The sequence below is a fragment of the Musca domestica genome, unplaced genomic scaffold (assembly GCF_030504385.1).
Source record: "Musca domestica strain aabys unplaced genomic scaffold, Musca_domestica.polishedcontigs.V.1.1 28, whole genome shotgun sequence".
Taxonomy (NCBI): domain Eukaryota; kingdom Metazoa; phylum Arthropoda; class Insecta; order Diptera; family Muscidae; genus Musca; species Musca domestica.
Window position 1 is genome coordinate 6426163 of NW_026712293.1, and position 23805 is coordinate 6449967.

Sequence of the window (23805 nt, forward strand, 5' to 3'; positions counted from 1 at the left end):
GATTGCGATCCTAAAAACGAATCTTAATCCATCCGTTCTAAATGGCATAAAAACTTCAGAGTGAATAATGGGTAAAATTCGGGAAATTTGCCCAGACCACTTTTCAAAATACCGCGTCAGGTTCACTCAAACCCAAGTCGAGAACTTAGTCAATGACGTGCAACAACAAAGCATAATAATAGAAACACATAAACGAGCTCATAGAAACAGTAGGGAAAATAAAATTCAAATCTTAGAAAAATACTATTTTCCTGGAATGAACAACAAGATTAAGAAAGTAGTTAAGCAATGTGCCATTTGCAAACTGAACAAATGTGACCGTCACCCAATAAACCCTGAACTTAAAAAAACTCCCATCCCCACCTATTCTGGACATACACTTCACATCGACATCTACAAGACCGACAATAATCTCGTCCTAACCGCAATTAACAAATTTTCGAAATATGTCCAAGGCAAAATCATCAAATCTAAAGCAGTTGAGGACATAAAAGAACCATTACGTCAACTTTTGTTTTTATATGGTGTTCCAAAAGCTATTGTTGTTGACAACGAAAAGTCCCTTAACGCATCCACAATAAACTTTATGGTCGAAGACCAACTAGGTATCCAGATCTTTAGATCGCCTCATTACAATAGCTCCGTGAACGGCCAAGTAGAACGCTTTCATTCTACGCTTTCGGAAATCATGAGATGTTTAAAATCAGATGGAGTCCACAGATCCTTTGTAGAACTACTGGACAGATCCATATATGAGTACAATTCCTCTGTACACTCAACGATATTTTTTTGACGTACGACAAACAATAAACCCCGAACAGTACGAAAAAGCTAGACAAGACAATATCGAACGCCTTAAAGACAAACAGAAAAAAGACATCAAGTATCACAATAAAAAACGATCACCGCTTATAGCGTACAACCCAGGCGACACAGTAATAGTAAAAGAAAACAGAACGACCACCATATATATATATATATATATATATATATATATATTTAAACGTATTCCACATTAATATAAAAGTACCAGTATGATCGTTTGAAGAATGTGGTAAATTTTAGAAAAATATATAATAATAATAATATGAGTTGAGCTATTATATGTTTATATATTGCGAGTCTTAAATTAAAAATTTTAAACAATTTTACCGAATATCGGGAGGTGACGTTATATGGGGAAAATAGTAAAACGTGGTCTTATATATAGAATGTTCCGCCACTGGAGCTACAACCGTAGAAGAATTAACTCTTAATATCAAATTTGAAACAAATGCGTGGAAATATGTCTCAAAAATAATCAAAATAACGAAAATTTTAGGGTACTGCTATATGTTGCCTATACCTAAACGTGGACTAATATATGTAATTTTCAATATCAATCACTCTACAAACGGGCATCGTTAAATCGATATAGAATTTTACGCTGATCATGAATATATATTCCCTAAGGGGTCTACGACTAATACTAAGAGATATTACAAACGGAATGTCAAATTTAATGTATCCTCCTTTAAAAGATGGCGCCTACAACACCATGTGTTAAGAGTATATGCGGGAACAAGTTTGTGAGGCCTAGAAATGATGATCCTAGGCCTGAGCTAAGATTATGTAGCTAGGTGTGGTCATGTGCCCCTCTATCCACATACCTCGATCCTTACGAAATGTTTCATAGGGTTTTGGAAATTGTTCGTTTTTTTATGGGAGATATTGAACACTATTTAGGGTTTAAGTGAACAAGATTTCGCGAAATGTTGCGCAGGGCTAGAGTTTCTGGACATATACAGGAAAAAACAGTGTGAGTGCCTTGTCATTCCGTTCTTAAGATCTCTACATATATGTCGTAGACCCCTTAAGTATACATACCCATCATCATTTGTATTGTGTCTAGGATGGTTGGTATTGAGATCGGATGAGATGTTCCATGGAACATTTCATATGTAGATCCACGCTTTCATATAGTCTCCATATAACGGTACCTCCCCATATTCGGTATTTTGAGGAATTTTGCAACATATTTCCACGGATTTGTAGTTTTAAATGATTTCTGTTTGCGGTGGCGGAACATAGTATATATAGGTCCACGTTTTGGAATAGCCCTCATATAGCGGTACCTCCCGATATTCGGTTTGTTGTTGATTTTGCCACGTTTTTCCAGTAATGTCTATGTCTAAAAATTGGTATTTGTAGTTCGCAATGTTATTTGCTTCTGTGGTAGAACATTGAATGTATGGGCCAAAGCTCTCCTATAGCACGCGTACTACGATACCCACGAAATTTGGTATATTGATAATCCTCGTTACATTTATCCTCTAACAACAAATTGCCAAATTCAGAACACTAATTTCAATTTAATTTTAAAGTAATGGCAGATAGCAAATTCAATTTTGAGAAATTTTCAACTATTTTAGTTAGAATTGAAAGCAATGTAAACACAAGTCACACTCAATCCTTGCTAAAACCAATATTATAAAGTAGTCCAGCAAACATCGCAGCATCATCAACAATAGGCGAATAAACTCAAACGGGAAGATAAAATGCTAAGGACAAGGTCTAAGGAACATGAAAAGCACGTCAACAAAACAAAAACAACAAGCTAACGAGCAACGCATGCGCAACACCCAACAAAGGCCAATTGCACATCAATTGCCACATACGAACTCAAAACTTAGCGTAAAAAGCAATATTAAAAAAAAGCAAATACAGAAGAACCTGTTAAAAAGACGGAAATAAGCCCGGTTGTAGCAAATCCAAGTGGCTTAACACAGCAACCTCGATAAATAATAAATCGATGACGTCTCATAACCACCAACAACCAAATAACCTTTTTGAAGTTTCTGAAGAAAGTGCAGATCTCCAGGCGGCGTCGATTTTTGAATTAAAGTTTATTTTCAGGTGTCTCAATAAACGTAAGTATCGACAGAATACTTGTTGCGTTGTTGTAGTTTTGCAAATTTATATTGTTGCCCTCATTTTCAAAAATAATCTTAGATTTTAACTCTACTCAGTGGAACTAGAATCCCTATAATTAATCTCGATCCTATCGATTTCCTATAGCGCTCATATAACTGTACACTCAAACATTTTGGGAAAACTAAATTATTTGCACGGACATAAATATTGCACATGGGCACACGGTTAAGCCCATAATGTGAACACTTATGATCAATTATTTTCCTATATTTTTAATAAAACATATATTTGACAATTTAAATGTTTTTAAGGTCAAACAAGGGAAAATATCAGTTTAAAACATTAATCAATATAAACAAATGCAATAAGTGTTTTTTTTTGTTTTATTTTGTTTTTGGAATAAATTAACAAGTAACACCAAACTGAATAGAAGGCCAAGATTTATTTTCTAAATAATTGCAATAAGTGTTTTTTTTTTTTTTTGATATTTTTGAATAAATTAAGAAGGAATACCAAACTGAATAGTAAGCCAAGATTTATTTTATATACATTTCTAATTATCTATTTGGTCACAAATAGGTACCGTGATTTACATGACCATGCATACATATACGAATACATACAAACATACACAAATTTTCTGGCAAGTCACATATTCCTCAACAGCTGGATTTTTTCCCCTTCTCCAAAATAAATTATACTCGCGACTCCATTTTCTTTTTCTCCTTTTTTACTCTCTCTTTCGCCACAGCGAATTTCATGGGGAAAATATATATTTCGAATGTGGACATATGTAAAACATGTTTTCTCATAGTAGTATTTGAATCTGTTTGGTGACTGTTGGACCAAACATACTCTTGGAGTATTGCTAAACCAATATGTGGTCCCAAGATTTTATGTAAATTTTATATAGCACTCGACACATTACTTTGACGATTTTTGAGAGCTCTTGCAGAATCTTGTCCACAATGGGACAACGCTCTTAATTGCGCTTTGAGCAATAAACTCTTATTCTGTTATTTTGCTCCCTGAAAACTCTAATTACATTTTATAACACAATTTCTTAATATGCGCACTTAACGTTTTTGATGGGTTCTATCTCCTGTGGCAGAAAATTGTTCGTATTCCCCAACCCACGATATCAGCCACATTTTCGTTGGCAGGTTAACATTTTGCAATAGCCCACCTTGTTTCAGAACTTTCCTATATTTCGTATAGTTTGTAATGTGTTCTGTGTTCTTTGGTAAAAAAATGGAATAGGATAATTGTCACACATAAGGCAGACCTCAGATTATTTTTCGCAGATATCTTTATACCCTTCATCAAAAAAAAGTTAAACAACAGGAAATGGTGGTTGAAAGAAGATAAGTTAGTAAGAAACTTTGTTTGAACGATTACATTTAAAAAATATGGAACAAAAATGAATGCCGAATAAGTGAGTGAGTTAATAAAGGCTGAGCTGAACAAAGCATTATGTGCTCAAAGTGTAGAATTTGACAGAAAAATTACCGCGATTCAGGGCCAATTTAAATTGGCGAAACCGTAAGAACATAAGGTTACAATCAACTCACTTGTGCCATGTGAAATCACTCTAGATGCGATAAAATCTCTTTCGGAATTTTCCGAACAACAAGGCATCTCTATGATTATGAATTACTTAAGAGATACGATGGCAGTGAACGCCACTATCAAGCAGTCAAAGTTCTAAGAAATAAGGTGCGGGGTGTAGCCGATGCTGTATTCTCATCTTTTAACACAGTGCTACATCATTGCACGACCGGGCTTTACATAACGGACAATCGTCTCATCTATTTAATAGAATATGACATATAGACAAGGTTCAATGTTATGTCTAGAGTTCTACGACGAAGTAGAAAAGGAACTAACGTTATTAGCAAACAAAGCCCCTCCTGCCTTGGATTTCAAGTCAAACTAAGCTCCTTGGCGACACAGGAGCGTTTAAAAGCTATATCAAACCATTACCTGAACTAAAACACAATTACTCATGAAAACGGAAAAGATATTATTTTATTCCTAACTAGATATGACTTTATTTTTCTTTAACTTTAGGCCAAGTCGGTAGCAAACCATTTGAAAGAAGCATTTTTCAAGGTAATTAACAATCTCAATGGAGTGTTTGCTGATCCCAATTCCAGCGACCATTTGCACCGAAAACGAAGACTCAGTGTACTCGTAATTTTACCCGTATCCCTTAAGTTTTTCGGATTTCGTAAACAAAGAATTGCAGGACTTATTGGCGAATGGTTTCATTCGAAAGTCTAGGTCTCCATACATTAACCCAAAATGGGAAGTAAAGAAAAAGGGTCTTGACGGAACTGGACTAGAGAAAAAACGTTTGGTGACAGATTTCCGAAAACTTAATGAAAAAACTATCAGCGATAAATATCCGATTCCAGAAATCAAGGAAACATTGTCCAATCTTTGTGAAAATATGTTTTTTACCACAATTGACTTGAAATCGGGGTTTCACCAGATTTAGCTATCAGCAGCATATAGGGAAAAACTGCGTTTTCCATAAAAGAAACCGAAATTATGGGGTTTGTAGACTGCCCCTCGGCCTGAAGAATGCTCCAAGCATTGTTCAGAGGGCGATAGATGACGTGTTAAGAGAACACATCGGGATGATGTGTTTCGTTTACATGGACGATGTAGTCATACTTTCGGAAAACGAGTAACAACACTTACAAGATGTGGAATTAGTACTGAGAAGTATATTCGAAGCCAATATGAGGGTTTCGGGTGAAAAATCAAAAGTCTTCCAAACTGAGGAAGAATAGGAATATGAATATTTAGGATTTCTAGTTTCCCAAGGGGGAAACTCCTTAAGAAACACATAAATGCCTTGGGAAATGTGATTGTGAATACAACTCATAGCGAAATGTCATCAACTAACACAATTGAAAGAACCGACAAACCGGTAAATTTTTTTCGCAATCAGATAATCGTGAAAGAAGGTGTAGAGCCTCAGATAAGAATGTTTAATATATTTGGAAAAAAGACAAAGTACCTAGTTACATTCCGAACAAACGATGATCTGATCAAAAACCTACAAGAGTCTGTAAAAATCGGATGTAGTAAACGCACTTTGGTGCGACTTGCCTACTCTGGCACGATTCCAGCGCAAATTGGCTGAACTCTTTCCATATGTGAAGTTCAGACACATGGAGAAGTTAGTTATTATATATCAGACCCGAATGAACAACAGTAAATGATTATAGCTGAACATATTCGAACACACAGAGCAGCTCAGAAAAGATGAAGAATGTTCCGGAGGACTATTTTTTTCCATGGAAATCGAAAAGAAAGCGAAGCAGCTGGTGCAAACTGACGAGTATATTCCCAGGCAAAGTATGACACCCATACCAACATATTGCGGGGAAGTCCTCCACATTGACATATTTTCCACCAGGTCAAAGTACATCGGCAAATCCTCAAAATTTGCGATAGTACAGTCACTACACTCCAGGACTATAGTGGATATTAAACCATAGCTACTACAGTTGCTCAATATGTTTCATTATACAAAAACCTTTTATTGTGACAACGAAAAGTCACTTAGCTCGCACACCATTAAGGCTACGTTGAAACACAGCACATCAAATAGGCGGGTAGAGCGCTTCCGCAACACAGTGATGGAAATAGCGCGATGCCTTCAAATTGACAAGGATCCGGACGATATCGAAGATATAATGCTTTAAGCCACCATGATGAACAAATAGTGTCATGGTTAAAATCTGCCGAAGATAAAGAGTTACAAATCACAATAAGAACCGACGTGACCGGGAATTTCCCGAAGGGGAAAAATTTTCCGTCAAATATAATAGGATTTTAGGAAACAACCTAACTCCCCCTCATAGCGAAGAAGAAGTCCTCCAGGATCTACTGACAACAGTTATGATAAGAGGGACAAGGGTCCATAATCTTAATCTTCGATGAAGTTCCTTTCGCCATAATGTAAAGAAATAAGATATCTTATATTGGTCGCGAGTTAAAGGAAATATTGTTTTCATTTTTTAGGATTACCTTAAGATTGGTCATAGCCAATGAGGATGAGGACGTAAACCAAATAAGTAGACTGATACAGACGGTAAATTTTCACCATAGGCAAGCGAGAAGCATGAACACATTAGGAACAGTCCTGAAATACATCATTGGGACAACTGATCATGATTACTTTGACAAAGATATATACCCTCAGCAAATGTTCGATTATTTTAAAATATTTTGCCTTCTGTTAAGAATTTTCAAACTCTTGACCCTCTATGGAGTGGGTTTGGGGAGAATGGGTCAATATTGTCTATTTCGCATTGGATCTAAGCACATATGGGAAATCATAAATTCCATATTCATCTCAGGATTCTGGATGAGAGACATTTCTTTAGATATAGCAATTTGTAAAGAATCACTGAGCTGTTTCGCAATTTATGACAGATAAAAGTACTGACAATTTTGTTCTTTTGTGGTACCAGAAGGGGTTATAGATATATATCATCTTTACAACAGATATTGTTTTAGCAAAAATGTTTGTAATTGTGAAATTTAAAGAGAGTTGGATGCATATATCGCTTTCTTTGAGCATTATGTGTTTAAAAATTATGAACCCTATATGAGGGAGGTAGCAACAGAAATGGTCCGACCTCTACCATCTTTTTAACGAATCTGTACTGATGGAAATATGTATGTACCAAGTCTGGAATGGAATCGGATGTTGATTTTGCTTTTTATGAACTTCACGGATATTCAAAATTTTGTTTGTGGGGGAGGTACCACAAGGAGTGGGCCGAATTGCCCAATCCGAACTCGATCTATGTTTAACAAAAATATTACGACCAAATCGGATACTCCCTTCGAGAGTTATCGTGCGCACCAGCCAGACAGATGGACGGATGGAGATCAACTCCAAATGTTCTGAAACGGATTTGGTCCAAAGAGACCTAGGGTCTAAAATCATTATTTCGACTAGGCTCGTTTTGACCGTATCAAATCATATAAAAATCAGCACTTCACAAACCTCTCCTTGGCCGATATAATGGGAGTAGCTTAAATTAAGATTTTATTATACAATAATGTTATATATTTCCTGATAAGATATCCTATCCCTAAGTTTAAATGAAAGAAAATTATTATATTACAAGTAGCAAAAGGTCACCCAATGCTCCTCTCGAAAGAATCCACCCTAGCTGCATGTCACAATTACACCTCAGCAGTAAAAACTGCGGCGATACGATGCCATCATTTTGTCTGTCATCATCACTCACATCATGCGCTCTGGAACTAATGACACGTTACACCGCTAACTGCAGCACAACATTCAACAACCTCCCACCAATTCAGCGAAAGGCGATGATTTGGTGGTCAGCAATGACCAACTGGCGATTGTAAAAGAAAACAACGAACCCCCTGTTAGGTCAAAGGTTTTTACCTAGTATTCTTCAATGATATCGTTAGAATCAATAATTCGATATACTACAACGTAAATTCAACGACACCCCTACAACCGGATATTCCATTGGCTTCTGTGATTAACCTAACGCAACACACCGATAAGTTAACACCAAATGAATTGATAAAATCCACAAACTTATTAAATGCTGAGTTAGCATTAGTACACGCGCCAGCAAACACAGGTGGAGTTCCTTAGTAAACATCAAACTGCCCCTATTCACGAGACGCTAACAAAGTAGCTTTACCGGAAAACAGCACCTAGCCAATCGCACACGCGCCAACAAATCAATAAGCAAAAGCGGAGTTCCTAAGAAAATAACTCCAAACTGCCCCAATTCACCAAACGTTGACAGGAAACAACAGCCATGAAGTTCCCGAGAAATCAATATCGAAATATCTTTCGATATTGTTTTAAAGAACCAACCGCACCAACAATTGCCACCCACTGCTGACGCAGCATTACAGTAGAGTCAACAGCACTTGCACAGGACAAGTGCATTACAACAAAAATACTATAGTTATTAGGCCATTTAATTAGTATAAATAATACATTATAATCATTTTGAAATCACTCCTCAAGTAGCAGCCAATAAAAGAACACCGACAAAACGGTGGAAAAATATTTCTAAAACATAAAAAGTTTTGTTTTACTAACTGTCGCCCGAGCAAATCATTAAAAACAAAATGCGCGAAGGAACTAAAATAACCTTCCCGGTTTTAACTTAAGTGTCCGTAAAGAAGGAAAGAAAACAACCCTCTCGGTTAACAAAGTGCCCGTAAAGAAGAAAAATAAAAAAAGAACTTCTCGGTACACCCAGAACTAAAAGTGATCATAAACTAAAAACCTAGAAAAAAGTGCCCGTACAAAAAAAGGAACAAAATAGCCTTATCGGTGCATCTAGGATAAAAGTGATTATAAAAGACTAAAACTAGGACAAAAGTGTCTGTGGAAGAAATAAATATCTTCTACAATTATCAAATAATATAAAAACAGACACGTAACTTGAATATGGACGAGCTAGGCCCATTAATAACGCAAATTGCAGCGGACATAATTGCAAGACAGGTACCAGCTTTGATACAAGCTACAATTAACTCATTTTCACACCTTTCCAATGCTAGGGAACAGACGATTGACGAAAGACACATGAACAATATTACGGATCTAGACAAAATCTCGGACGTAGTTAAGTGCTTACGAGAATTCTCTGGCACGCCAGGCGAATTTAATTCCTGGAAAAAAGGGTGAAAAGAATTTTGAAAATATTTGAACCTACTAAAGGTACTCCTAAGTACTACGGGATACTTAACGTGATAAGGAACAAAATGGTTGGCAATGCCGATATTGCCTTAGAGTCACCCGATATTGCCTTAGAGTCACCCCACTCGACTGGCCCGCTATTGCAAAATGTTTAACTTTGCATTACGCAGACAAGCGCGACTTGTCCACCCTAGAGTATCAAATGACCGCTCTCGTCCAGGGCAATTCCACAATCCAGACATTCTATCAAGCAGTCTACTCCAACTGTCGCTAATTTTAAATAAGTTAGGTTGTTTAGAATGTAGTACTGAGTCCATCCAAATTCTCACACAAACTTATGGAGAAAAAGCACTCGATACCTTCATTCGAGGACTTAACGGCGAACTCCCAAAATTATTGGGAATCAAAGAACCGGACGACTTACCACAAGCACTACATTTGTGTTTAAAATTAGAAAATCAGAATTTTCGCACTAATTACGCTAATAAACAGCAACAAACAGGGCAAAGATACTATTCAAAGCCCACCCAAACTGGTCAACGCAACAAACAGACCTTTCAGCCTCAATTGGCTTATATTCCTTACGCCCATGCACAAACCTTCTCTGAGCCACGACAGAACACGGGACAACAATACTATCAATATCCACAAGGACAGCAACCACAACGCCCATCCGCCCCAAACCTTTACCAAGACCAGAACCAATGGACATTGACGCGAGCATTCGTTCAAAAAGAATTGACTATGTGAACAGGCCAAAACCGGAACAAATGGCAGAGAAAAGACCTCCACCATCCCAACGTAGCGTTATCCCCCACAAAGCTCAACGCGCCTATCACATCAACATCGAGGACACAAACAATTTCGATGAGGAATACTCATATGATGAACAGGAAGTGCAGGAGTATAATCAAGCTGTGGAGAGCTATTACGAAGCAGCTCAAACAGAACAGTACTTCGGGCCTGATCACGAGCAAGAAACCGAGATAAGTGACATTCATTTTTTAGAATGACAAGCTCTTCGCTCCCATACTTCGAATGTAGAACGAAGAGCAGAGAGATCTTGAAAATCCTTATCGACACCAGCTCTAGCACTCTACATCCAGCCAAACCTAGTAAAAAAAGTTATACCTAATAAGGTTCCATTTTATGCGAAATCTGTCGCAGGAGATATACAGATCACATCGCATACATACCCGAATCTTTGTCATAAGCGAAAAGCTAAATTTCTTTCTAATGCCTGCACTCAAGTCATTTCATGGTATCTTTGGTAACGATAGCCTACAAACTTTAGATGCGGTTATCTATACAAATAAAAACAATAGGCTCCTTCGACAAATACTAGAATTCGGCTTAAACAATTCATTAGCCAAACCGTGAACGCAATAAATATGCAAGACCCAAAGCTGAATAGAGAACAGAACAAAATTATAAACGCATTGGTAAGCAAATTTCCTACACTATTTTCAGAACCCGATGAAAGGCTGACATATACTACAAAGGTAGTCGGAGGAATTCGTACTTCCACCGATTCTCCGGTTTATAAAAAATTCTATCCTTATCCAGCCTCATTGAAGCAGGAATTTGAGAATCAGGTTGAAATGTTACTAAACGATGGAATCATAAGACCATCGAGATCTCCATACAATTCCGCAGAATGGATCGTCGATAAAAAGCCAGATTCTCAGGGAAATAAACAACACAGGATGGTCATAGACTATAGGAAACTAAATTCTGTAACAATTTCTGATAGATACCCCATACCTGAAATATCCGATGTGTTAGCAAAACTAGGAAACAGTAAATACTTCTCGGTCTTAGACCTTAAAAGTGGATTTCATCAAATCCCACTAAAAAACTCGGATATAGAAAAAACAGCTTTCTCCATTAATAACAGTAAATACGAGTTCACACGATTACCGTTTGGTCTGAAAAATGCGCCGTCAATATTCCAACGGGCATTAGATGACATTCTGCGCAACCTTATAGGCATAATATGTTATGTGTATATAAATGATATAGTCATCTTCAGTAAATCAGAAAAAGATCATATTCAGGACATTGAGAACGTGTTCAAAAATCCAACTTGATAAATGCACTCCTTTGAAGACGAAGTAGAATTTCTAGGTTTTATCATTCCCCCAGATGGAATAAAAACGAATTCCAAGAAGGTTGAAGCTATAGCAAACTTCCCTGTACCCAAAACAATAAAGGATTTATGAGCATTTCTAGGCCTATACGGCTATTATAGGCGTTTCCTATAATAAGGCCGAAAACACTACGCGGCAAATGAGAAGGAGATGTTGGCCATAATTTGAGCTCTTAACTCTTTCCGTAACTATCTCTGCGGATCTCGCAAAGTTATTATTTACACCGACCATCAACCACTCACATATGCCCTTAGTAACAAAAACCACAATAGTAAGATGAAAAGGTGGAAATCCATACTGGAGGAATACAAATACGAATTGTACAAACCAGGGAAAAGTAACGTAGTTGCAGATGCTATATATAGAATTCCGTTGGAGTGTCAGGTAAACACAATGTCCACAATGACCCATAGCGACGATAGTTCCGGTCATAACCTTATAAATAGCGTTGAAGTTCCGATCAACGTATTCAAGAACCAAATTATTCTAAACATAGGCCCCACTTTTCCGTACAAATTTGAAATAGTATTTCCAACATACCACAGGCACACAGTAACCGAACCCGACTTCACTTCGGAAAAATTGATTGCGATCCTAAAAACGAATCTTAATCCATCCGTTCTAAATGGCATAAAAACTTCAGAGTGAATAATGGGTAAAATTCGGGAAATTTGCCCAGACCACTTTTCAAAATACCGCGTCAGGTTCACTCAAACCCAAGTCGAGAACTTAGTCAATGACGTGCAACAACAAAGCATAATAATAGAAACACATAAACGAGCTCATAGAAACAGTAGGGAAAATAAAATTCAAATCTTAGAAAAATACTATTTTCCTGGAATGAACAACAAGATTAAGAAAGTAGTTAAGCAATGTGCCATTTGCAAACTGAACAAATGTGACCGTCACCCAATAAACCCTGAACTTAAAAAAACTCCCATCCCCACCTATTCTGGACATACACTTCACATCGACATCTACAAGACCGACAATAATCTCGTCCTAACCGCAATTAACAAATTTTCGAAATATGTCCAAGGCAAAATCATCAAATCTAAAGCAGTTGAGGACATAAAAGAACCATTACGTCAACTTTTGTTTTTATATGGTGTTCCAAAAGCTATTGTTGTTGACAACGAAAAGTCCCTTAACGCATCCACAATAAACTTTATGGTCGAAGACCAACTAGGTATCCAGATCTTTAGATCGCCTCATTACAATAGCTCCGTGAACGGCCAAGTAGAACGCTTTCATTCTACGCTTTCGGAAATCATGAGATGTTTAAAATCAGATGGAGTCCACAGATCCTTTGTAGAACTACTGGACAGATCCATATATGAGTACAATTCCTCTGTACACTCAACGATATTTTTTTGACGTACGACAAACAATAAACCCCGAACAGTACGAAAAAGCTAGACAAGACAATATCGAACGCCTTAAAGACAAACAGAAAAAAGACATCAAGTATCACAATAAAAAACGATCACCGCTTATAGCGTACAACCCAGGCGACACAGTAATAGTAAAAGAAAACAGAACGACCACCATCCTTACAGAATCAGACAGAGTGGTTCATAAGAGCAATATTAAAAATTAAAGACTTCTTCAAAGCAAATAATATATAGCCTAAATTCTTTTCCCGACTAATTGTACTCCTCGAGTCAACAAAGGCAGAACTATTGTTGACTGACTATTCTTCCGCTCACCTTATGACCATAGACGACGGACAAGCCAAAATCCAAAACGGAACGTTTAACTTTATCCACCTTATAGACCTCGAAATGTATGAAATAATTTTACATGACACAAATAAATACGCAAGTTCGGGTATAGCAAGGAATAGCATCCATTATCCACTGCTTAGACACGAAATTTCCCAATGTATGGACATCCTAAATCAGATAACACCATCGTATTCCAAAAACAGAAGGTCAATAGACATACTTGGCAGGGCATGGAAATACTTAGCTGGTAGTCCTGATCACGACGATCTAAAATTTATAGAGGACGAACTGGACAGAAACAATAATCAACAAGTAACAATAAACACGGCATTAACGAAGCGTATCAATGAACTAACAACAGACAACAGACCAGCTTATGAATTCTATAATGAAAGACGAACATATCAATAACGAAATCACTTTAAACACCCAAAACAGAATTCGACTAATAAAGGAAGAACTGACAAACATTAAATATGCAATCGAATGGGCTAAAGCAAATGTAGTTAACTCAATACTGCTTAAAAATATTGTATATTGAAACGAATATCTTGTACTTAATTCAAATTCCAATGACAATAGATGTATTACATAAGAAAACTGTTATTAGAGCCGTAAAACAAATAAATCCATTATCGATATACCATACAAATCATTGTTAATCAATGGATACGAAATTAACATATGTGATCACAATAAGTTGACAAATCTAACAAATGACTCATGTGTAAGTAGATTGGTGTTTGTGTAGAATCTTTTTGCAATATAACAAACAATCACCATGTACCTACGGTAGAAGAAATTTCTGCTGGAATTATACTCCTAAATAATTATAATGGAATTTGTTTTTTAAAAATATACCTCACAATCTAAATGGAACATTTCTAATAAAATTTCATAACGAAACAATTAAAATAAACAATTAAATATTCAGTATCATTGAAATTACGCAAATGAACATTATTCCATCTATGATACAACCAACACCAATAGAAAAAAGCAGACATGATGTACTAAGTCTAAAAGCATTAGAAGAATTACATATCAATAACACAAATAGAATAAATACTATTCAAAGCAGAATGATTATAAACAAAATATCCTCATTTGTATCTATTTGTAGTATTGTCATATTAATAATAGTAATTCTAGTTTGTAAGCGCCAACAAAAACACATCGAATTTGTCATCCAACAACCAGAAGTGGCCGCACCCGACCATGTTATTCATATTTCACCTACAACAACGACCGAATTTCCAATATTTCCTAAACTCAATAACCTACCATATTTCTGACGATCGAGGAAAATCATTTTAAGAGAGGAAGAGTTAACACCAAATGAATTGATAAAATCCACAAACTTATTAAATGCTGAGTTAGCATTAGCACACACGCCAGCAAACACAGGTGGAGTTCCTTAGTAAACATCAAACTGCCCCAATTCACGAGACGCTGACAAAGTAGCTTTACCGGAAAACAGCTCCTAGCCAATCGCACACGCGCCAGCAAATCAATTAGCAAAAGCGGAGTTCCTAAAAAAAGAACTCCAAACTGCCCCAATTCACCAAACGTTGACAGGAAACAACAGCCATGAAGTTCCCGAGAAATCAATATCGAAATATCTTTCGATATTGTTTTAAACAACCAACAGCACCAACAATTGCCACCCACCGCTGACGCAGCATTACAGTAGAGTCAACAGCACTTGCACAGGGCAAGTGCATTACAATAAAAATGCTATAGTTATTAGGCCATTTAATTAGCATAAATAATGCATTATAATCATTTTGAAATTACTCCTCAAGTAGCAGTCAATAAAAGAACACCGATAAAACGGTGAAAAAAATATTTTTAAAACAAAATAAGTTTTGTTTTTTTTAACTGATATACTAAGCACGTCCTATCTCCATCATGTCAAAAAAAATCTCCATCATATCCATCACCCACAAGATGCGGTCTATCAAGGTCATATCGCAAGACTTCTTGACACCTGAGTAGCCAAATATAGTGCCACAATGTCAGCAAAGCGGTAGCAGACCTACGGCAGCGGAGCATAGCGAACTTAGATTAAGAAAAGAGGAATATAATGTAATTGGTAGACAACATCTCATGGAAGTAATAACACGCATAATTGATAAATATCACGTAAAAAAGCTGTAAATTCGACCGGGTCGACCTTTGAATGCCCTCCACCATTTGGAACGATTTTGGCAATTTTCAAAAGAATAAAATCCGTTGAAAATTCTGTTAAGATCTTAAAATTACCGAATGTAGCCGTTATATTAGTGTTGAACCGCGTTCAACAACTTAGAGTTAAGAACACAATGAATTACCTACAAACTGAATTTTTCTTATTTCATAATTTACATTTGAATTTATTAACTGATATTAACTTACAAATATGGCAACCTTAAATCCATTGAGTTTCCACTCAACGGAGGAAAGGTTTTTTAATACCAATTGTTCCTACATCTTTATGAAGAAAATGTCTGCGAGAGAAATATGCATAGCCATTTTGAACTCACTTGGTTTTCAACAGTAACTGAAATAAGAACGAATAAAACCTTAGCTGTTCATTTAAAACATTCTAATACAAAAGCATACCGTCTTTCATTCTAACCAAAAACAAAGATTTACTTTCAACGGAGTTACAACCGCAATTCTCGAGTAAATATACAGTCCACTTATTTGGCCTACTCCCGAGAACGTACATGGTCCAAACGAGCCGTAGAGGAATTAACAAGCGATTTTAAAAAAGGATTACGTCCGCCGCATTGCCTTGATATTTTTCGCACGACTTATTTAAAATGGAAAGAAGGTATGTAAAAAGTTATTAGTTTGTGAGCACAGAGTTTTGTTTCCTAAAAAAAAAAAAAAAAAAAAAAAAAAAAGTTTAAATATCAAAAAATAAATTGCGAAATTTAAACAATTGTTTTCAACCGCAACCATCCAAGTCGCCGCTATTGTCAATATTCTCTTTACAATAAGAGAAGTTGTCCCGCAAAAACGCTGTAAAAAGCATCCGCAAGAACAAAAGGAAAAGCAAAAAAAGTTTGTTGCTACAAAGTTACGCAACATCTTTATTCGACCTTCTTTAGTTCCTACAATCACAAAAACAAAATCGTTCATCTACAAGAGATTGGGTGAGAACATTCTGTTGGTCTTTACATTTCGCATTTCAATACAAAATATAAACGACTGTATATCATAGTCAAAAACAACAAAAATCTCTTATATGCTAGTCAACATTACAGCAACATTGCATAAACGCACTCATCAGCTACAGGTTATTAAACCCTGCAACATTTTTAACATCGTCCGCCAATATTGTCTATTATAACAACAAAACCAAACTACATTTCAGTAGTAGTTGCTTCGATTGCTACCACACAACAACATACATCAAAAAAGGGCGCACTCAACAAAAATTCTCTTTGGTTGGTTGGGTTTCAGCAGCTGTTTAAAATTCTCTTTGGTCAGTTTGTTTCAGCAACTGTGTTTCAGCATTTGTGTAAAAAAGGCAATCAGAGTTAGAATAAAGAGAGCGTTAAGTCTAACACCTCACATCAACTGCCGGCAATTAAGATCTATATTGTCATTTAAACTAATTTGCCGAAGAGGAAACATCAACGCGTAAAGAAAAAATTCTTTTTATTTTATTATTTCGAAGAACAACAATTGCCTTTTGTGTAATACGTTTTTGAAGGAGCTGAATATTTTAAAGAAAAAATTTTAAAACGCCAAAAAATATTTACCATCTGCCATTTAAAAAAAAAAAAAAAAAAAAAAAAAAAAAAAAAAAAAAAAAAAGTGGAAGTAAATACACGGTGGTTTTACAACGCGTTCACTAATAAAAAGAAGTTGATGTCAAAAGTATTTATTTTTTTTAATCGATTGGGGAAGAAGAAGAAAGTTACAAAATTATCAAGTTGTGGAATTCCATTTCAAATAAACAACGGTATATTTTTACCAAAACAAAATATTTGATAATCGTAACGAAATCGAAAAAAAAAATCCCCAAACAAAGCATAACGAAGAAGGAGGAATACAAATGTTAGAACAAAAAGGAACAACGATTGCCAACTAAAAAAGTAAACAAGCATAATACTGTACAGCCCACTGTGGGTGAATGTTGCTATAATTTTCGCTGGAAGACAAACACTTTTTTGTCAACATATCAACAACCAATTAAGAGTTGCTAAATAAGGATAGAAATTAACTACAAATTAATATACAAAAAGATATACTACACCACGGATATCTCTGCCAAAGGAATTTTTTTAAGCTGATTTCATTTAAACTCTAAAACAAAGGGTTTGTCTGTTAAGTATATCATTGATATTCGAATTTGATCCGTTCCTTAAATTTGGTTTTCTCTTTTTTTTTTTTTTTGCTGGGGCAGGAGATTATTAAAATTATACAATATTTCGCCAGTAACAAAAACCAGCAACAAGAAAATTCAACTATTGGATATCTATGTGGAATGAAAAGCAACCAAAATTAAACTGTAAGTACAGTGCATGCGTCTTTAAACCAACAACAGTAGTTTGCGAACAAAGACACTACGCTACAGGTCTTTCAATTTGAAACTAAACAAATAATAGTTTGCCAAAATTTTTTGTCAATACTTCTCGAAACGCTACTTCGTTGTTGGCGAGATTTATCTTGTGTGTATTCAATCAATTTTCGTTGTGAGGGCGAAATAAGTGACTTATTCGTTCTTTTACGTTCGTTTATAAGTGAAGAAAACAATTTCTGCTGCTCTGGTTAGTTTTCTTGGTTGATTTTTTTTATAGCACGATGATTATATTGCACTTTTAAGCATTTCGAAAAAGGTGCTATTTCGTCGAAAGTTTCATGTTGCAGTGCATAATTTCACTTCCTGTATATGAACATTGGGTGAAGTATTTAAAGAAGATCGAATAGAGTTTAGATTTGATTGTTCGTTGGATAACCCATAACAAGGTTGCAAGTGAATACTTAACGATAGTTGACAAGTTACAGGTCATTTCGAGCTCAGTAAAAAATTTTTTAATCTTACAAAGACCGAAATTTAATCCCTCGATTCTGGAATTAACACAAACGCCAAAGTTTAACAAATTCTAACAAAAAAGGCGAACAGATTTAATACTGCTTTACATTCCAAACATATTTTATACCAAAAGTTAAAATCTAAGTGCTGTACGAATACATATTGGTTACACCCATTCAAACCGCTGTTGATTGATTTGGTCTTGATACTACTTCCTACTTTTTTCGCGCAATATTTTTCTGTACTGGTAAAATTCTCACGGTATTTGTCTGTATTCTTAATAAAGACAAGAATTGGATGTAGAATTGCAAGGAGTACTTGATTTTCTGTTCAATGCCATAAGTCGGGATTGCACAATAAAAAACATTCTCTTTTTGAATATTTTCAAATATTGTAGAAATTTCGACTAATTGAACACAGTTTTGCTTAAGTTGTATCATTTCAATTGTTAACCAATACCTCATTATGACCAATACTGAAGATTCCGGTGCTGAAAATGCCGTCCCTCCTCAGAAATTTATATTCTTTTCCGACCAAATTATTACGTTTTGTGCTGATTTTGGCCAAATGGCTATTGAAAATTTCACAGCCTCCAGCTTACAAGTTGAGCTTGATGATCTAGAGAGGCGTTGGCGTCAGCTTGCTCATGTTTATGATGACGAAATGACTTCATCCGATTCCAATTTGTCAAAAGAAGCCAAAGGGGCGATGCATGGCAAGTTTTCAGAATGTTGTCGATCGTATAAGGAATGCAAATCCTCAATTCTCGACCTGATTCAGATCGAACAACAAAAACTTTTGGGTTCAGTGTCAAAATCTAAGGAAGAAAATAAAGTTGCAAGCAATGACACAAGTTTTTCGTTAAAGATACCTGCGTGTGATACGGAGGTCTTCAGTGGTGGATACGATAACTGGCCAAGTTTCAGGGATATGTTCACTGCTATATATTCCAATCATCAAAAATTATCTCCAGCACAAAAATTGTTTCATTTGCGAGCCAAAACTAGAGGCGAAGCAAGCTTAATAGTCAAGAGATTTCCGTTAACCGATAATAATTTTGAGTTGGCATGGGAAGCCCTTCGCCAGCGATATGAGAATAAGCGTATTCTCATAAATCATCAACTTAGAAAGATTTTCGAAATTGACCATATTTCAAATGAAAAAGGCAAAACATTACGGAATCTCCAATATACCATTAATAATTGTCTCTCAGTTCTGCGAACTTATAGTGTTTCGGTTATTTCCTGGGATCCTATTCTGGTTTATTGGGTTTCCTCCAAGTTACCAGAGGAAACGTTGACTGCTTGGGAGAATTCACTTTCCAATCATAAAGAAATGCCATCCTGGGACCAATTAGATTCTTTCCTAACCAAACGGTTGTACATGATAGAGTCGATTTCGGATATGAAAACACCAAAATCCCATTCAACTTATTCCCAAAAGACCAACAATTACAACTCTTCCACTGATTCTCCGCATAAGGCATGTAAAGTATGCCAACAATCCCATCATCTAAGGTCATGTTCCACTTTCAAATCTTGGTCACATTCGGAAAAACGTAAATTTGTTTTCGACAGCAAAATCTGTGAAAACTGTTTATCATATGGCCATATCTCGAAAAAATGTAAGAGCCAACATGTTTGTCAAACCTGCAAACAAAAACATCACACTTTGTTACACCCTAATGAGGGTTCCTCTGTTTCAAAACCCGCGGGTTCTCAACCCAATTCAAAATGGCAGGCACCTAAGTCTGCATCCGCATACCACGTCGAAACCTACTACGACGAACCGCCCACAACACCCGCTGAAGCTTATGCAGATACCTCGTATGTTCAATCCAATTTTGCTCAATCAGGAGAAAAAACTGTTCTGCCCACCGCATTGATCGACCTTGAGCACCAAGGTATACTATTCACAATTCGTGCATTCATTGACCAAGGTTCGCAGGAATCATTTGTTTCAAGCCGTGTGATAACACGCTTTAAAATACCAACCAAGAAATCCTTTACAACTATTTCTGGCCTTGGCGGCACACTCCTTGAAAATTCATCCAGAATGTGTGAATTAACCCTAAAATCTAGAAGATCAGAATTTAAGATTACCGCATCTGCCATTGTCGTTTCTAGTTTAAATCAGTTGATGCCATCATCTATTAATGCAATAGACGATTTCACGAAGTTATCAGGCCTAGAGCTAGCCGATCCAAACTTTTTCAAACCAGCTCCTATCGACATGTTGATCGGTAGTGATATCTTACCAACTATTATCAAACCTGGATTGGAAAAGAATATTTCAGGAAATTTGTTAGCGCAAGACACCGAATTTGGGTGGATCGTTAGTGGGAAACCCAAACCACGATCTGTTGTTTCATTTGCTTCTTGGACGGTCACGGTAGATCCTTTGAATGAAGAGTTAAGAAAATTCTGGGAAATTGAGAATGTTTCAAACGAAAACTGTCTTTCCGAATCTGATCTTTGGTGCGAAGAGTTTTACAAAGATACTGTTTATCGAAGAAATGATGGCAAATATGTTGTTCGTTTACCTTTTAAACAGAATCTGCCATCTACCCAGTACCTTGGGTCTTCTAGACGTGCTGCAATGGGCCAATTTCTGAGGATGGAAAAGACACTTGATAAGGATCCTAACCTTGCTTCGGAATACAACAAAGTTCTTTCCGAGTACATTTCCTTAGGTCACATGAGACCAACCAACAGTTTCGAAATCGTTGACAATTCAAAATTCCTTTCATTTTACTTGCCACACCATGCAGTAGTGAAGCCTGAGCGAACCTCCACGAAAGTAAGAGTTGTCTTTAATGCCTCAAAAAGAACTGACAGTGGTTTTTCATTAAATGACATGCTCTACACTGGTCCAACTTTACAAAATGAGTTAATGAATGTTGTTTTACGTTGGAGATTATATAAATATGTTTTCAATGGCGACATTCAAAAAATGTACCGCCAAATTTTCGTTCATGAAGATGATCAGCAATACCAGCGAATTCTGTTTCGAACTTCTCCAGTGGAGAAAGTTCAAGATTTTTGTTTACAAACCGTTACCTTCGGGGTAAATTGTGCACCATATTTGGCAATTCGAACATTGCTTCAATTAAGTGATGACAGCAGAGAATCACACCCATCCGCATCTTCTATTCTGAGGAATCAAATTTATGTTGACGACATATTATCTGGAGCCCATTCTTTAATCGAGGCAACATCATACCTTCACGAGATGATTGATTTGTTAAGTTCCGCAGGATTTCCACTAAAAAAGATTACCTCGAATCACCCGCAAATTATTAAAAACATTCAACCAGATGATCTTCTTAGCGAAGACTTTTTAAAAATCGATGATGTTAGTGAAACCAAAACTCTGGGCATTCAGTGGAATGCCATTTCCGATTACTTCTTCTACAATGTGACACACATCGATTTACCAACCGAATCTGTTACAAAGCGAAAAATTTTATCCATTGTTGCCAAGTTGTTTGACCCAGCTGGATGGCTAACCCCAATTATTGTTGTCGCCAAACTTTTGATGCAACAATTGTGGATTGATGGTACGAATTGGGACGAAGAAGTCAAACAACATTCCTTCGAAAGAAATTTTTCATTTTGAATTTTTCTAACATACAGAAAATCAAAATACCTCGCTGGGTACGTTTTGCTCCTGACAATAAAATACAAATTCACGGCTTCTGCGATGCTTCAGAGAAAGCTTACAGTGCCTGCTTGTATATACGTTCAACTTCCTCTCACAATATTACATATATCAATTTACTTGTGTCTAAAAGTAAAGTAGCTCCATTAAAAACTGTTAGCCTGCCCAGATTAGAATTATGTGGTGCAGCAATGCTTTCTAAGCTTGTAAGATCTGTTTGCCAAAACTTGGAGCTCTCAACGTCGGAAATATATTTATGGACTGATTCCACTATAACTCTAGCTTGGATCAGTAAACCGCCTTTCCATTGGAAAACGTTTGTTGCAAATAAGGTTTCTGAGATTCTTGACAATATTGGTAATGTAAATTGGAGACATGTTTCTTCTGTAGATAATCCTGCAGATCTTGGCACTCGTGGCTGCACTGCTGAGGAATTACAGTCCAATTCTCTGTGGTGGAATGGACCAAATTGGTTAAATAAAGATGAAGTTCATTGGCCAAATCAGGTCACCCTCAAAGAACCACAGCTTGAAAGAAAAGTTATTGCGCTTCATGCTCAGGTAGCAGGAGACGATTTATTGGGGAGATTTTCTTCTTTAAAGCGAGCTTTACGAGTCTGTTCCTACATATTTCGATTCATACATGGATGCAGAAAAATGTTGTCGCCTAACCTGCATAAGAATGTAATAACGGCTGAAGAGATTTCTTTTGTAAAATACTATCTGATTCGATTGGCACAAATAACTTATTTTCCGTGGGAATACAAAGCTCTCGAAACGAATCAGCCTATACCCACTAAGAGTAGATTGTTGACTTTGAATCCAGTCCTCGATGAGAATAAATTACTACGAGCAGATGGTCGCCTTGCAAATGCTGACCTAAGTTATAACGAACGGAGTCCAATCATTTTACCTGAGAAATCAAGATTTTGTAAACTATTCGTAGACTACACTCACGAACTACTACTACATGCAGAACATCAGGCTATGTTACGAACAATCCGTCAGGAGTTCTTTGTGATACGATTGAAGAGTATTGTACGTCAATGCATCCGCAATTGTAACAGATGTGCCATTTATAAACACCGATTTCAAAATCAAATCATGGGTGCTTTACCCCCAGAACGCTGTACATTTTCATTACCTTTTACCAATACAGGACTTGACTTCGCGGGTCCTTTTGAACTCAAAACTTCTCGGCTTCGCAACGCAAAAATACAAAAGGGTTATGCCGCTATATTCGTATGTATGTCAACTCGTGCCATACATTTGGAAGTATGTTCAGAATTAACAGCAGAAGCATTCATAGCTACTTTTAGCCGATTTGTTGGACGAAGAGGCTTCCCGAATAAAATGTTTTCTGATAATGGAACCAACTTTGTTGGAGCCAACCGCTTACTTGCTGAAGAATATACTCAATTCCTACAATCCGCTGAACAACATCTGGTGGAAAAATATAATATACATGGTTTCTCTTGGCACTTTATCCCGCCCCAAGCACCACATATGGGTGGCATCTGGGAAGCGGCGGTAAAAAGTATGAAAACTCATCTCCGAAAAGTTGCAGGACATTTAAAATACACTTACGAAGAGTTTT

The 23805-nt window shown here is 36.4% G+C and overlaps 1 protein-coding gene across 1 annotated transcript; it reads left to right on the plus strand.

Moving 5' to 3' along the window:
• The first annotated feature begins 19014 nt into the window (after positions 1-19014).
• LOC131803245 (uncharacterized) lies at positions 19015-22167 on the plus strand. The gene has a single exon (XM_059124341.1). The coding sequence runs from the start codon at positions 19015-19017 to the stop codon at positions 22165-22167; it is 3153 nt and encodes a 1050-aa protein (XP_058980324.1).
• Positions 22168-23805: the final 1638 nt, after the last annotated feature.

Excerpts from the sequence above, each read along its gene's own strand:
- LOC131803245 (XM_059124341.1), top strand. The coding sequence starts at position 19,015 with ATGACCAATACTGAAGATTCCGGTGCTGAAAATGCCGTCCCTCCTCAG.